The sequence below is a fragment of the Stomoxys calcitrans genome, chromosome 4 (assembly GCF_963082655.1).
Source record: "Stomoxys calcitrans chromosome 4, idStoCalc2.1, whole genome shotgun sequence".
Taxonomy (NCBI): domain Eukaryota; kingdom Metazoa; phylum Arthropoda; class Insecta; order Diptera; family Muscidae; genus Stomoxys; species Stomoxys calcitrans.
In genome coordinates, this window is record NC_081555.1 from 60,971,056 (window position 1) to 60,988,184 (window position 17,129).

The 17,129-nt window shown below is 38.1% G+C and overlaps 1 protein-coding gene across 1 annotated transcript in view; it reads left to right on the plus strand.

The window, feature by feature from the left end:
• LOC106090172 (axoneme-associated protein mst101(2)) overlaps window positions 1-17,129 on the plus strand; it is a 503,361-nt gene that overhangs the window by 573 nt on the left and 485,659 nt on the right. The window contains exon 2 of the mRNA XM_059366674.1: window positions 806-896. Coding sequence (XP_059222657.1) covers window positions 806-896 — 91 coding nt within the window. The remainder of the gene's footprint in view (window positions 1-805; window positions 897-17,129) is intronic.

A 17,129-nucleotide genomic window follows, 5' to 3' on the forward strand; every position in this document is an offset into this window, starting at 1 on the left:
TATGAAATTTTTTCATGTAGTTTGTTTTTGTCGTTCGGAATCTGTAAAGTATCTACAATGAGTAATGTTATATTAGAGAGCCAGAGATAATTGTAGTGCTTGCTCTCGGTCTGCCCTCGCCCACCATGTGGTTATTAAAGAAGAGTGACGGCGTTTGTCTCTTGAGCAGGACTGCCATATTTGCCGATTTTTTGCTTCAAGAATAGCAAAGTGCCGATTTGCCAATTTTTACTCTGAAAATGTTTTTATCCACGAAAAAAAATATATCATTTTGACAGTTCATTTCGATTATATAAAAAAAAACATTTCCAATTCCAAAATTCTAACATAGGTATTTACAAACGTAATGCAGATTTGAAATAGTTTTAATTGACAGATTTCCTTTATAGAACTGTGAAATCAACCTATTTTTAGGGTGACATATATATATATATATATATATATATATATATCACGAGTCTACTACTTGAGCTCAGCTAAGGTTTAATTTTGTCTCGACCTCGGTGACATTTGGAGCAATAAATTATATTAAACCACTCGAGAATCCTGCCAAATACAGCGCGAATCGGAAGTCATTCGAATGGATTTTCTAATTAGGTTTTTTGAGCTCATTTTAAATGTACATATGTATTTTTGACTCGATATCCCTAACATTTGGTACAGTTAGTGGTATTAGGTCTGTGTTAGGCACATGTGCTGGTGTCCGTAATATTTTCCGCCACTGTATTAGATCCCCCTAAACATCTATATATGATCTATAGATAAAAATTGGAGTGCCTAAAATGCAGTTTCTTTTCTTCAAAAGTGCTGGATTTTCACCAAATTAATCTGGCAGCCCTGCTGAAGAGGCAGAGAGAACGAAAGCGTTTCTTCCCTCTTGCCTCTTCACCCCCTTTGTAAGCACTATCTGAATGTTCAAACAATCGGAGCAGCAGCGGTGAAATGTTGCGACGACATTGAAATTTTGTTTATAAAAGAAATACAATTTGCATGAATTTCTGTTTATTTTGAATTTTTGTTTTGCATAGTAAAAAACACAAAATGCAAAAGCCCAAGTGAAAAATAACAAACTAGATTGCAATAATAATAACGAAAAAAACATGTTTCATACATGATTCAAAACAAATTTTTAAAGAAACTAGGAATTGAATGGAGCTATATAGGATTTTTTAAGGCGGACAGCCACTCTTCCGGACAGAGAACCACTAGCCTTAGTAGGAACACAAGTGAATAAAAATTGGCAATCACATAGAAAAAATTAAAATCTTTTTTAATTAAGAAATTTGCAAGTCAATTAAAAATTTTGTGGAAATCGATCCTGAAGTTTGCATTTATGACAAGCAAAGTAATTCAATTAAATCGGTTATCAACTCAATAAACGAATTTATATTTTATTCTGTCAAAAACACGTTTAACAGACCACATTAAAATGAATAATTGCTATTTTTTCCATAAGTAAATCATTTTTGCGAATACAAAATGAAAAATACTGCACTAAAACATTTTGTCTTTTTATTAAATATAAAAAACTAATTTGTATTACAAAAGGAGTCGGTACAAATATATGGATCTCATTGGTTAAAAAATATTTTAGTTTATACATGGTTGCGTGAGCACTATGTAGAGGACAAAAATCCATCCACGTGATTGCATTTTGTTTTATTGCTGTCTTTGTTAAACGAAATACATATAAGAGTTCAAACAAAATTTACAAGAAGTTGGCACATCAGCAAAGGGACACCGTCTCTGCAAAGTGTTTAATGAGGAATATATTTTTGTACTGAAGTAAATCGTAATGGATACCAACCTTAGCATTTCGGATTCAATGTCTCGAAGTATTGATATACATGCAGGTGTGCTGTTAGGTAGTTGTGTTTCTGTCAATTAATCTTAGGATGCATAATTTTTGTATGAATACTAAATATTCCAACACAATATTAATAACTTTAATTGGCTATGACAGAATATTTGTTCCACTAGCCGAACGTAGAAAAGCGTTCCAGGCGCCTCGAGCTTCTGCGCTCATTCTAAAGGGTGATTTTTTTGAGGTTAGGATTTTCATGCATTAGTATTTGACAGATCACGTGGGATTTCAGACATGGTGTCAAAGAGAAAGATGCTCAGTATGGTTTGACATTTCATCATGAATAGACTTACAAACGAGCAACGCTTGCAAATCATTGAATTTTATTACCAAAATCAGTGTTCGGTTCGAAATGTGTTCATTCACCGTAACGTTGCGTCCAACAGCATCTTTGAAAAAATACGGTCCAATGATTCCACCAGCGTACAAACCACACCAAACAGTGCATTTTTCGGGATGCATGGGCAGTTCTTGAACGGCTTCTGGTTGCTCTTCACTCCAAATGCGGCAATTTTGCTTATTTACGTAGCCATTCAACCAGAAATGAGCCTCATCGCTGAACGGTGAATGAACACATTTCGAACCGAACACTGATTTTGGTAATAAAATTCAATGATTTGCAAGCGTTGCTCGTTAGTAAGTCTATTCATGATGAAATGTCAAAGCATACTGAGCATCTCTCTCTTTGGCACCATGTCTGAAATCCCACGTGATCTGTCAAATACTAATGCATGAAAATCCTAACCTCAAAAAAATCACCCTTTAGAATCTCTGACACCAAGTTTCGAGGTATCTCCCACAACTTGATCTTTCCATCGGGCTCTTCGTCTTCCCGGTTTGCGTGTACCACCGTGTTTGCCTTCAAAAGACTTCTTGCTGGAGCTTCTTCATCCATTCTGACAACAAGACCTAGCCAACGCAGCCGTTGTATTTTGATACGTGTAACTATGCTATCGCCGTCATACAGCTCATACAGCTCGTGGTTCATACGTCGCCTATATTCTCCATTAACACAAACTGGTCCATATATTTTACGAAAAATCTTTCTCAAATATTCCAAGCACTACCTCATCTGCTTTCACAAGTACCCATGCTTCAAAACCAAATAACAGCACGGACAGTATCAGTGTCTTGTATAGTGTAATCCTCGTCTGTCGAGAGGTGGCCTTGTTTCTAAACTGCTTACTTATTCCAAAGTAGCATCTGTTTTTGCCAGTATTATTCTTCGCTTAATCTCAAAACTGGTGTCATTCGTTTCGGTTACGGCGGTGCCGAGCTAGATAAAGTTACTGACTGTCTCAAAGTTGTGGTTCCCAACTTTCTCCATTTTCTTTATCTGCTCGGTTGTGCAAGGCTTTTTGGGTGTTGAGACCATCCATTTCGTCTTATCTCCATTTACTGCCAGACTCATTTTCACTGACTCTATTTCGATTCTTTCAAAGGCTGCAGTTACTACTTCCGATGACTGACCTATGATATCGATGTCGTCGGCATAGGCGAGTACCATGTGTTCTCTTGTGATTAGTGTGCCATATCTATTCACATCTGCATCTCGTATAATCTTCTCCAGCAGGATATTTAAGAGATCACACGATAAGCTGTCTCCTTGTCTGAAACCTCGTTTGGTATTAAATTGTTCGGAGAGATTATTTCCTATTCTTACTGAGGAACGCGTATCAGCAAGTGTCATCCTGCAGTCTTATTAATTTTGCAGGGATACCAAACTCAGATATGGCTTGAAATACGTTTGAACGTAAAGGAGTATCGAAGGCGGCTTTGTAGTCAACTAAGAGATGGCACGTGTTGATTTGTCCTTCTCGGGTCTTTCCAGGATTTGGCGCAGTGTGAATATCTGGTCTAGGGTGGATGACTTTAGGTTTAAATCTTTCACACAGTATGCTCGAGAGTATCTTGTATGCGATGGGGAGGAGACTTATTCCTCTGTAGTTGGCACATTCCGTCTTGTCTCCTTTCTTGTGTACGGGACATGGTATGCTGAGGTTCCAATAATCAGGTATGCGGTCTTCTAGCCAGATTGCGCAGATAAGTTGATGCATACGCCTTATTAGCGTGTCGCCTCCGGTCTTAAATAGTTCAGCGGGTAACCCGTCGGCTCCTGCTGCCTTGTTGTTCTTTAGTCGGGTCACTGCTTCTTGGACCTCATTCTGACTAGGAGATAAACATTGTATACCATCATCAGGGATTGGTTTTGCCGTATCCTCTTCGCCGCCAACATCGAACACTAGCAGTTGGGAAAAATGTTCTTTCCATATCCTCAGCATGTTATCTGTGTCAGTTACCAGATTTCCTTCTTTGTCTCTGCAGGAGGATGAGCCTGCACCAAAGCCATCGGTTTGATGTTTAATTCTTCGGTAGAATTTCCAGACTTAATTCTGACTCCTGTACATCTCAATTCGCTCAAACTCAAGTCTTTCCATTTCCTTTTTCTTTCTGAGGAATAGACATTTCTCCTCTCTCCTTTTCTCCCGATACCACTCCTTCATCTTGCGCGTTGCAACTGATTCCAGGGTTGCTCTATATGCCGCATTCTTGGCTCCAGTAGCATCTCGACACTCTTGGTCGTACCATGGGTTTCTTGGAGGAGGCTTCCGGTACCCAAGTACGGATTTCGCGGCATTTTCCATGGAGAGGGCAACAGTTTGCCACTGCGCCATTATAGCATCGGATCAACGAGTGCTTTCATGAAGCAGTTGGGTCAGTCGAGTGGACTATGCCGCTGCCATTTGTTGTGTTTGCAGCTTTTCAATGTCTAGCTTCCGTGCAGTGTCAGATCGTACTTTCCTCGCCATGTTCAAACGGGTGCGAACCTTTGCTGCAACGAGGTAATGATCCGAATCTATATTCGCTCCACGGATCGATCGTACATCTAACACGCTGGATGAATGCCTTCCATCTATCACAACGTTGTTTCTCGTGTTTTGATCGGGTGACAGCCATGTGGCTTTGTGAATATTTTTGTGTTGAAATCTGGTGCTACTAACTACCATGTTTTTTCGCCGCGGCGAAATCTATCAGCCTCAACCCATTACTGGACGTTATCTCGTGGAGGCTAAACCTTTCGACTGTTGGACCAAAAATGTCTTATTTCCCTATTTTCGCATTAAAATCTCCCAGAACGATTTTAATATCATGGGCGGGGCAGCGGTCATATTCTCTCTCTAGGCGCTCGTAGAAAATATCCTTGGTCTGCTCGTCTTTGTTTTCCGTCCATGCCCCACAAATAAGGCTGTGCCCATGCCCCACAAAAAAGGCTGATGTTGATGAATTTCGCTTTTATGTGGATTGTGGCTAGCCCCTCATCCACCGGAGTAAAGCTGGAGACAAGGTGTTTCAATCTTCGACTAACCACAAATCCACAGCCTAATTCATGCCTCGTGTTATGGCAGCTACAGTATAGTTCGTCACCGTTTGGTGTTGTAGTGACGCCATTCCCAGTCCATCGCACTTCCTGTAAGGCGGTAATATCTGCCTTGTACTTCTCTAATAAAGGGTGATTTTTTTGAGGTTACGATTTTCATGCATTAGTATTTGACAGATCACGTGGGATTTCAGACATGGTGTCAAAGAGAAAGATGCTCAGTATGCTTTGACATTTCATCATGAATAGACTTACTAACGAGCAACGCTTGCAAATCATTGAATTTTATTACCAAAATCAGTGTTCGGTTCGAAATGTGTTCATTCACCGTAACGTTGCGTCCAACAGCATCTTTGAAAAAATACGGTCCAATGATTCCACCAGCGTATTTACGTAGCCATTCAACCAGAAATGAGCCTCATCGCTGAACGGTGAATGAACACATTTCGAACCGAACACTGATTTTGGTAATAAAATTCAATGATTTGCAAGCGTTGCTCGTTAGTAAGTCTATTCATGATGAAATGTCCAAGCATACTGAGCATCTTTCTCTTTGACACCATATCTGAAATCCCACGTGATCTGTCAAATACTAATGCATGAAAATCCTAACCTCAAAAAAATCACCCTTTACATCCGCTAGCGCGTATGCTGCACCTTATCTATAAAAAGTGCGGACATTCCAGGTGCAGATCCGCAAATCATGGTCCTTTTTTCGTTTGGGAGGTCCGTTTTTACTATTCCTTTGTTTCTCAGTTTCCGGGGGCGGGTTACTGGCCCTGCGCCCCAGCTGCATGGGTTTTGTGGGATTGCACACGTATTCCTCGTTGTGGCGAGTCGCTTGCTCCAAGATCCGACGCTCGCCGCCAGCCGCCCCTAACCTGGGAACAGACGCTGATGTTGGCCATTGGTTATTTGAAGGCGCCCATAACTCGCCTAGTCATCTCGAGTATCATTGGGGCTCAGTATTTAATTAAGAGCCAGTGCCACCTGACTCCTCTCTGAGACTCTCCTCTCGAAAATCGCTGACTGATCGCGGCCGCATTTGCAGCTACTCAGCATAAAAACGAGCTTTCCACCAACCGCAACCTGTGGACGCGCCCGGTAGCTTTCAGCTAAGTTTCCCGTGATAACGATGGGGACCACACAAGTCGGAGCTCAAAGTTCCAGCCTGTGTGGTGCTCATAGTTATCCCGTATCGGCCAACACAATATTACATACATAAATACCTCATTTTGTTTTTGCAATGTTCTCCATCTTCGGGCACGTTTCACATGTCTGTTTTGCACTCTTCCAATTCACACTATAAATTTACATTTTTATAAATTATAAAATTTTTCAAACTTTCCAATCATTGGATGATTTCTGAGCCAATTTTTTTACCACGTGTTTCTTGAATTACCTTAGGGATCAGGGTCGTAGCCTGGGTAAGGGCTTCCGGACCAGAATTTTTTCTAAACAAATTTAAATGAATTTTTTTCTAAGAGCAAACACAACGACTAAACTTCAGCTAGATCCAGTGAATTTATTCAAAGAGAACATTTTATTACAATTTTTCGAAAGACAAAATATTTATAATTTTTTTCTATAGCAAAAATTTAATTAAAATTTCTTCTAATTTCTAAAATTCTCAAAAGACAAACTTTTTCCCAGTTCAGTGTATACTTTGAAATTATTTTTAAAGCCTAAATTTCATTTAAATTTGTGCCTGCTCAGCGAATTGGCGTTATTATGTTTTGCCTAAACTTTATAAATTATTTTTATTTTTCTTTTCTATTTCAAATAGAAGCAAAAACAAAACTCATTGCTCTAATCTGGATACAAATCCAGTAACAGTTAAAGTAAAACTTCTCTCCAAAGAAGTGTCGCACTGTGGCGCGCCGTTCGGACTCGGCTTTAAAAAGGAGGCCCCTTATTATTGAGCTTAAACTGGATTCGGACTGCACTCATTGATATGTGATAAGTTTGCCCGTGTTCCTTAGTGGAATGTTCATGGCCAAAAGACAGCCATTAGTTGATAATAATTATGGTTTCCTGAAAAATAATTTTAAAATAAAATTATCAAATCAAACCATTTTGTTTTTTCTAGGAATGTTATGTAGGTGTTGGCCGTAGATTTGGGCACAATGTGAAATATTTGCTAAAAAATGTTCAAAATATACTTTTTGATTTTTTGCCAAAAAAAACATTTCAGTGAAAAGATTTTGCATATATATTTAATGAAATTTGACGAGTCAAATTCTGTTTAAGTTCATCCCAGTGTGGGAGAACATAAAAAAGTAAAAACACGAAATTGGTTGGCTTATTTTGTAGATGGCGCTCGCAGGCTTGTTTTGCTGTCGAAGGGCAGTCGATGTCGCATCAACATACTCCCCACCTTGCAATGTTGCAATGTCATCAATCGATATGCTAATATGTACATACAAATACATATACGTGTGACAATTGTTGACCATGTATATCATCTTTGAAAGGATCGACATTCGCTTTTTTCACATTAGCACCCAACCCGGCCTTGCACTAGTTCAATGTCATATTGCTGTTGTTGTCATTTACTTGCCAATTTTTATTTTGGATAGATAGAACATCGATCCGGCTGTCATCAATTGAGATCCATTCAATGGTTAGCGGCATATAACGGGTGATTTTTTTGAGGTTAGGATTTTCATTGTTGACGCAACGTTACGGTGAATGAACACATTTCGAACCGAACACTGATTTTGGTAATAAAATTCAATGATTTGCAAGCGTTGCTCGTTAGTAAGTCTATTCATGATGAAATGTCAAAGCATACTGAGCATCTTTCTCTTTGGCACCATGTCTGAAATCCCACGTGATCTGTCAAATACTAATGCATGAAAATCCTAACCTCAAAAAAATCACCCTTTACATATGTATACATTATTTCCATCAGTTGATTCCTCGGTGATAAATCATATTTGCTTGCTCGGAGAGTAGTTTTTTTTTCCACGTGACGGAAAAAATGATATCGACCAACAATTTCAAAGTCAAGTACTTTTATGTGTGTGGTTGGCTTTAGCAACGTAGTAATTTTGTATAATAGAGCCAAGATACTATTTTTATACTCCAGCTGAAGGTAGGCTTCGAAGTTCGTCCAAGTGTGTGAGAACATAAAAAAGTAAAAAAACACGAAATTGTTTGGCTTAATTTTATTTTTCTTCTTTAGGCTGACAGACGGGTTGCGCAATTTTATAATGAAGTGGTGATTAGATAACTGCTCCTATACTCACCATCAGATGACAATTCCTCACAGCTGTGCCGTTCCCATTGGATATGATGTCGTTACATATTAGTTTGCAGATGGCGCTTACAGGTTTGCTCTGCTGCTACAGAGCAGTCGATGTCGCTTCAACAAATTCCATGTTTAAAAAAATTCCAAACTCCATAATGGCTGGCACTAAATATGTTCGATTTTCACCGTTGAATGTTTTTCGTGATTACTGACAAATCTCTGAAATTAACTGCAGAAATTTCCGTTAAGAATCTATTTAAGTGTTCAGTTGTCTTTCTCTGATATTGATCCTTAAGGGAGTCCCTCCACATTCATTTAGAAGAAGTGCCATTTTTCGTGAGTTGATATCCGATGCAAGATTGAGCGTTAGAGCAATCGGTAAGTGGTCGGCCATATAGCTTCATCAACATAAAAACTGTCGTTAATTTGAGCAAGTTCTGAGACATCGCGCAAAAATCATTTACAGATTTTAAAAAAGGTAAAAAGGTGTAGTTACCGAATTCAATTTAAAATTACAATTTTTTGTTCGTTGCAGCAAGCTAGAAAAATTCGGCCTTTGCTAGTGCCCTCCCTTTTCATTGATTTTCTTTCATGAGTGCCCGATAGAAAACTTTCTACATACATACAGTATGCTCTATGATACATCTCCTATCCTCAAATTAAGGTCTTCCATTATCATTAAACTATTGTATCCAGATTCGACCACATATCTCTTCATTTCATCAAATTTTTGATTCCAAATAACGCTTCTTAAATAAAGTGTTATTATACTAAATCTCAATCCATTATTTTCTATATCCAATACAATAATATAATTATTGGATGTAACAGTATATTTTATATCGTATTTTAGTTGCGTTCTTTTAATTGTTCCACTTTAATATCCACTTAATATCGTAGGTTAGGTTAGGTTTAAGTGGCAGTCTGCCATCAGACTCAGACGTTTTAGTCCATGATACCACAGGAACAGAAAAAGGAAGATGCCTTATAGTTCTTACCGTTGAACCATCCAGATCGCTTTAAAAAGCCCAATAACTTGCGAATGTTCACATCTGCTAAATCAGACAGGTTCTCAAAGAAATGAGATCCTAAAGTGGAGTCTCTTCTTCTTCGATGTCCTCACAGCTCCTGCAAAAGTCGTTGCCAGCAACCTTCAGTCTGTCAGCATGATGATGGACACAATGACTGAAACGTCTGTTCTAGCCAATGACAGCAAAGCGGTAAACCTCTTCAAGTCTAGATTAGGCCACATAGTTTTGGAATGCTCACAGTCCCCTCTTTGTGACCATCTATCATTCGTTGTCCTTCGGGCCTGGCCCTGAATACTTGGCTTACATGTCGCTAGAGGCATACCCACAGATTTCGGCATCCCTGGAATGTGTAGAGTAGTTGCTATTCTCTCGGTTTTACCCCACTATTTCCCAGTTGGCCACAGGGGGCATTAACTCTGAAAAATAAGGCACAATATTGAAAAATGTTCAAATTTTCCAAAAAATGGCCAATATTTTTATTTCTTTAATACTAAGGGCTTTAAGTTGAATAGACTCGGAAGGAGGACAATGCTCCTTCCTTTTTATATTTCCCGTAAAGGTTTTTAGCCCACTATTTCCCAGTTGGCCACAGTGGGCCGTTTACTCTGAAAAATGGAAAAAATGACTAAAATGGCCAATATCTTGGTTTCTTTAATTCTTTGGGCTTCACATTGAATAGATTCGGAAAGAGCTTGGTCCATATTATATTTTCTGCAATCCTTTTCAGCCCGCTATTTTCCAGTTGGCTACAGTGGGCCATTTACTCTGAAAATTGGGCATCATAAAGAAAAATAAAAAATTTGTTGCCCAAAATGACCAATATCTTAGTTTCTTTTATACTTAGGGCTTCAAATTGAAAAGATTTGATAAGAGCGTGGTCCATATTATAATTTCTGTAAACGGTTTCAGCCCACTCTTTCCCAGTTGGCCATTTACTCTGAAAAATGGAGCATAAAAAATAAAAAATGACCAAATTTTGCCAAAAAGAGGCAAAATCTTGGTTTCTTAATACTTAGGGTTCCAAATTGAATAAATTCGGATAGAGCGTAGGTTTTTTCCTTATTTGTATTTGGTTTTTATAACTTTTGTATTAGGATTTTTGTATATTAGGTTTACTGTATTATAATTTTAAATTTCACATATAGGTGGCGCTCTATCGTGAATTTTTATATTAAAATATATTTTCACATACATAATTAATTTTATGATCAAATTATTGGAAAATATAGTCTAGAAGAGTGGGCGTGACCTTTGGCGATCGTTGGAGTGGATTTTACTATAGTTTTATTAAAATAAATGGGAATGGGAATGAGAGAGACAACGGAGGACATGCTGAGACTTTCGATGAAAATTCATTTTCCACAGGATACGAAGGGATTCACGGAGACACCGGAATCTTGGAATACTGATGATGATCGGTGGCTTATTATTACGGAATTTATGGAGAGGGAATCCTTGAGGGGCTTGAAACAATTTCATTCACCCGGACTTGATGGTATATTTTCGGCGTTACTACAGAAGAATACGGACTATCTGGCTGTCCACCTGGCCAATATTTTCACAGCGTGCCTGGGACTTGCATATACTCCGAAAGCCTGGCAGAAGGCGAGGGTGGTATTTATACCCAAGTCCGGCAAGGCAAGTTATGCGACACCAAAGGTCTACAGACATATAAGCCTTACGTCCTTTCTACTCAAAACCATGGAACGTATTGTGGACACCATGATAAAGAGTAGGGCATTCAGCGGACTGCTGAAATACAAACAGGGAAAATCGGTGGAGACTGTCCTGCACGAGGTTGTGCATAAAACAGAAGAATCCTTCGATGCCAAAACGTACACACTGGCGGTATGCATTGGCATCGCGGGGGCTTTTAACAAAGTGCGGAACGACACACTGATCCAATTTTTGGACCACTACCGGGTGGTCCAGGTCGTTAGAGACTGGATAAAACATATGCTAAGAAACAGATGGATAAATGGTGAATCCCATGACATAAATATAATGGAAAAAGTGACATAAGGCACTCCACAGGGGTGCATTTTATCGCCACTCGTGTGGGTGGTACATTGATAAAAATTAAAAAAAATCGTGTAAGTCCAATATCTTATTTGTAGAGTATTACGAGCTCTATCTTTTATAAAAATAATCAAGCCGATCGGCCCATAAATGACTGTTTGGCAAGCAATGCAGAATGTGACATACTCGAGGTGGCCAACATTCAAGCCCCATGGATCAGCCTCTAAACCCACTAGGGTCCCCAAATTTTGCATATTTATTGAAAAACTCAACATTGACTATGTAAAATTTCGTGTACATATTTCTATCTGTTCAATAGTTTAAGAATTATGTCCAAGATTTTTCGATTTGGCATCATTGTGCGTTGGGCCTTATGACAGGTCGTCCCCCATAAAATCCTCACTTATTTCCCGATTTCGTCGAATTTTAGAGCTGTTTTGTTGGACTAGGCCTCTCGTTGATTTAACTGGAGATGCTCCACATTGGACCACATTTTGTTATACCGGCCATAAGGACCGATCTACCCACTTAGGATCTTAAGCCCGCAAAAGGCGCTTTTAATATCCGATTTCGTTGAAAATTGGAACAGTGATTTGAAATGGGGCCACTTGACATCCAAACTGAGTATGGTCAAATCTTATGTAGCTGCCATATAATGATCTGTCGAATCAGGGCCTTAAGGACATTAAAAGTGCATTTATTACCTGACTTGGCCACTCGGTATCCGAATCAATTATGTTCCCCACCAGATCTTTTTTATATATAGCTGTCATTTAGACCGATCTGTCTATTTAGCCTCTTATTCCTCATTTATTAACCGATTTAAGCTCAATGATAAGGAGTCTCCTTTTTATAGCCGAGTCCGAAAGCCGTGCCGCAGCGGTGGTATAATCAGTCTAAATGCCGGCGACATTTGTGAGGTACTATGCTATATAAAAACTTTCTCTTTAAGGAGGTGTCGCACTGCGGCACGTCGTAAATTGGGCTCCAAATTGGCTAACAGCTCTACTTTAATTTTTAATTTCGCTTCTATCTGATATGCACTAAATTTTGATTACTAAATTGTGTCAAAAATGTGTTTTTTTGTTTTGTTTTCGCACCAACAACCCTTTGAAAATAAAGGGATATACATATATATAAATAAATACGAGTATAAATCTTTTTCAATTTAAGTATGGCACCCGTGCCCCGATTTGTACCGCCCCTGAGGACCGAAGTGCAAAGGCGTTCAAAACACCCGTAGTACCAAATTAAAGGTAGTGGTCGCCGCCAGCACATTTGCTTAGCTCGATTTGCTGGCTCCGATTATTATTTAGCTAAACGTATGGTGACAGTTCTTCTAACTCTCAACATAAAGCAAATTCAGTGTCACAGGTCATAATTTAATTCCGTGCAAAAGTGCCAAAAGCTTTAGTCAGTTTCTTAGTTTCTTTAATTATTTCCAAATGATTCAAAATCAACCCCTATGGAAAATTTAAAAAAAAAAAATATTGTGTTAAAAATTCAACTTAAAAAATACGATTTTTATAAAAATTTGTCATTTTTTACGTCAGCTAAAATTTATATGATACGAAAAACGCCAATCAAAATGTGAAAGAACATTTGTATAGAAATAAATAGCGAAATACAATGGAAGAGAAAAATGCTTCAGTTGACAAAAAAAAATTAAAAAAAAACAACAAACACAACTTTATGAAATTGCTGGATATCATCGTATAAAACCCATTTTGTTCTTTAATAGTTCCTGTTATGAAAAGAGCAACATTCTGCAAAAAAACTTGCATGTGAAGGTAGGTCATTGTCACCACTATAGGTATAGGTGTTACTCATTATCGCCACCACACTAAGAAAAGGGCATACATTTTGAAACATCGACCTACGAACCTTTAAAGTATATATTCCAAGTCGATCTGGCCATGTCCGTCTCTCCTTCGGGTATGACTAAATACTCCTTAAAGCCTACATTTCTGCCTCATTTGAGACATCTGCTTTCAAACACTCTCACCAAATCCAATTCTCATAGTTTAACTTGATCGCCTAGAAGCGTCATTTTTTATCCGATTTGACAACACTTGCACCAATTTCCACCCAGATAGATATACCCCCTAAATAAGCCTGTATATGACTTCTTGACCTACTTTTAAGTATGTATGTCCTCAGGATCGTCCCGATTAAGCACCATATTTAAAACATTATTCCAACGTTTAGAAAACATGGACGACCCCGAACAATGTTTCTGAACCATACATGTCCGTGAAGATAAATTTGAATATAACTTAGCCAAGACACAAACCTGACATTTTAACAGAGCTATGTTAAGTGATAAACAGAGCACTGCTAACTAATTTTCTTTTGTATTTTAAATAAAAAAAATAATTTTTAGCATTTTCTCACCAAATATTTTCTAAAATCACTTGCTAAAGAATTTATCTACAACTATAAAATGCTTAATAATAGCTAAACCCTCAAACCTCTATGCCAACAATATTTTTTGAAGACCTATATGACCCATTTCTAAAATGGCAATGCAGTGCACTCGTCATAGATAGGTGATACAAACTAATACCAGAATTAGCCCCTACCAAGAGCTAATAGAATCAGAAGTCCCCATATTCAAATTGTATTTCAGATCGGAGATATTTGGCCCCAAAAGTTATATTTGAATTTAACATTATGGCCCACTGTGCTGGACTGGTCATAGATAGGTGATACAAACTAATACCAGAATTAGCCCCTACCAAGAGCTTTTAGAATCACAAGTCCCAATATTCAAATTGTATTTCAGATCGGAGATATTTCGCCCCAAAAGTTATATTTGAATTTAACATAATGACCCACTGTGCTGGACTGGTCATAGATAGGTGATACAAACTAATACCAGAATTAGCCCCTACCAAGAGCTATTGGAATCAGAAGTCCCCATATTCAAATTGTATTTCAGATCGGAGAAATTTCGCCCCAAAAGTTATATTTGAATTTAACATAATGGCCCACTGTGCTGGACTGGTCATAGATAGGTGATACAAACTAGTACCAGAATTAGCCCCTACCAAGAGCTATTAGAATCAGAAGTCCCCATATTCAAATTGTATTTCAGATCGGAGATATTTCGCCCCAAAAGTTATATTTGAATTTAACATAATGACCCACTGTGCTGGACTGGTCATAGATAGGTGATACAAACTAATACCAGAATTAGCCCCTACCAAGAGCTATTAGAATCAGAAGTCCCCATATTCAAATTGTATTTCAGATCGGAGATATTTCGCCCCAAAAGTTATATTTGAATTTTACCATAATGGCCCACTGTGCTGGACTGGTCATAGATAGGTGATACAAACTAATACCAGAATTAGCCCCTACCAAGAGCTATTAGAACCAGAAGTCCCCATATTCTAATTGTATTTCAGATCGGAGATATTTCACCCCAAAAGTTATATTTGAATTTAACATTATGGCCCACTGTGCTGGACTGGTCAAAAATAGGCGATACAAACTAATACCAGAATTAGCCCCTACCAAGAGCTATTAGAATCAGAAGTCCCCATATTCAAATTGTATTTCAGATCGGAGATATTTCGCTCCAAAAGTTATATTTGAATTTAACATTATGGCCCACTGTGCTGGACTGGTCATAGATAGGTGATACAAACTAATACCAGAATTAGCCCCTACCAAGAGCTTTTAGAATCAGAAGTTCCCATATTCAAATTATATTTCAGATCGGAGATATTTCGCCCCAAAAGTTGTATTTGAATTTAACATAATGGCCCACTGTGCTGGACTGGTCATAGATAGGTGATACAAACTAATACCAGAATTAGCCCCTACCAAGAGCTATTAGAATCAGAAGTCCCCATATTCAAATTGTATTTCAGGTCGGAGATATTTCGCCCCAAAAGTTATATTTGAATTTAACATAATGGCCCACTGTGCTGGACTGGTCATAGATAGGTGATACAAACTAATACCAGAATTAGCCCCTACCAAGAGCTATTAGAATCAGAAGTCCCCATATTCAAATTGTATTTCAGATCGGAGATATTTCGCCCCAAAAGTTATATTTGAATTTAACATAATGGCCCACTGTGCTGGACTGGTCATAGATAGGTGATACAAACTAATACCAGAATTAGCCCCTACCAAGAGCTATTAGAATCAGAAGTCCCCATATTCAAATTGTATTTCAGATCGGAGATATTTCGCCCAAAAATTATATTTGAATTTAACATAATGGCCCACTGTGCTGGACTGGTCATAGATAGGTGATACAAACTAATACCAGAATCAGCTTCTACCAAGAGATATTAGAATCAGAAGTCCCCATATTAAAATTGTATTTCAGATCGGAGATATTTCGCCCCAAAAGTTATATTTGAATTTAACATAATGGCCCACTGTGCTGGACTGGTCATAGATAGGTGATACAAACTAATACCAGAATTAGCCCCTATCAAGAGCTATTAGAATCAGAAGTCCCCATATTCAAATTGTATTTCAGATCGGAGATATTTCGCCCCAAAAGTTATATTTGAATTTAACATTATGGCCCACTGTGCTGGACTGGTCATAGATAGGGGATACAAACTAGTGCCAGAATTAGCCCCTATCAAGAGCTATTAGAATCAGAAGTCCCCATATTCAAATTGTATTTCAGATCGGAGATATTTCGCCCCAAAAGTTATATTTGAATTTAACATAATGGCCCACTGTGCTGGACTGGTCGTAGATAGGTGATACAAACTAATACCAGAATTAGCCCCTACCAAGAGCTATTAGAATCAGAAGTCCCCATATTCAAATTGTATTTCAGATCGGAGATATTTCGCCCAAAAATTATATTTGAATTTAACATAATGGCCCACTGTGCTGGACTGGTCATAGATATGTGATACAAACTAATACCAGAATCAGCTTCTACCAAGAGCTATTAGAGTCAGAAGTCCCCATATTCAAATTGTATTTCAGATCGGAGATATTTCGCCCCAAAAGTTATATTTGAATTTAACATAATGGCCCACTGTGCTGGACTGGTCATAGATAGGTGATACAAACTAATACCAGAATTAGCCCCTATCAAGAGCTATTAGAATCAGAAGTCCCCATATTCAAATTGTATTTCAGATCGGAGATATTTCGCCCCAAAAGTTATATTTGAATTTAACATTATGGCCCACTGTGCTGGACTGGTCATAGATAGGTGATGCAAACTAATACCAGAATTAACCAAGAGCTGCTAGAATCAGTAGTCCCCATATTCAAATTATATTTCAGATCGGAGAAATTTCATCCCAAAGTTATATTTGAATTTAAAATAATGGCCCACTGTGCTGGACTGGTCATAGATAGGTGATACAAACTAATACCAGAATCAGCTTCTACCAAGAGCTATTAGAATCAGAAGTCCCCATATTCAAATTGTATTTCAGATCGGAGATATTTCGCCCCAAAAGTTATATTTGAATTTAACATAATGGCCCACTGTGCTGGACTGGTCATAGATAGATGATACAAACTAATACCAGAATTAGCCCCTATCAAGAGCTATTAGAATCAGAAGTCCCCATATTCAAATTGTATTTC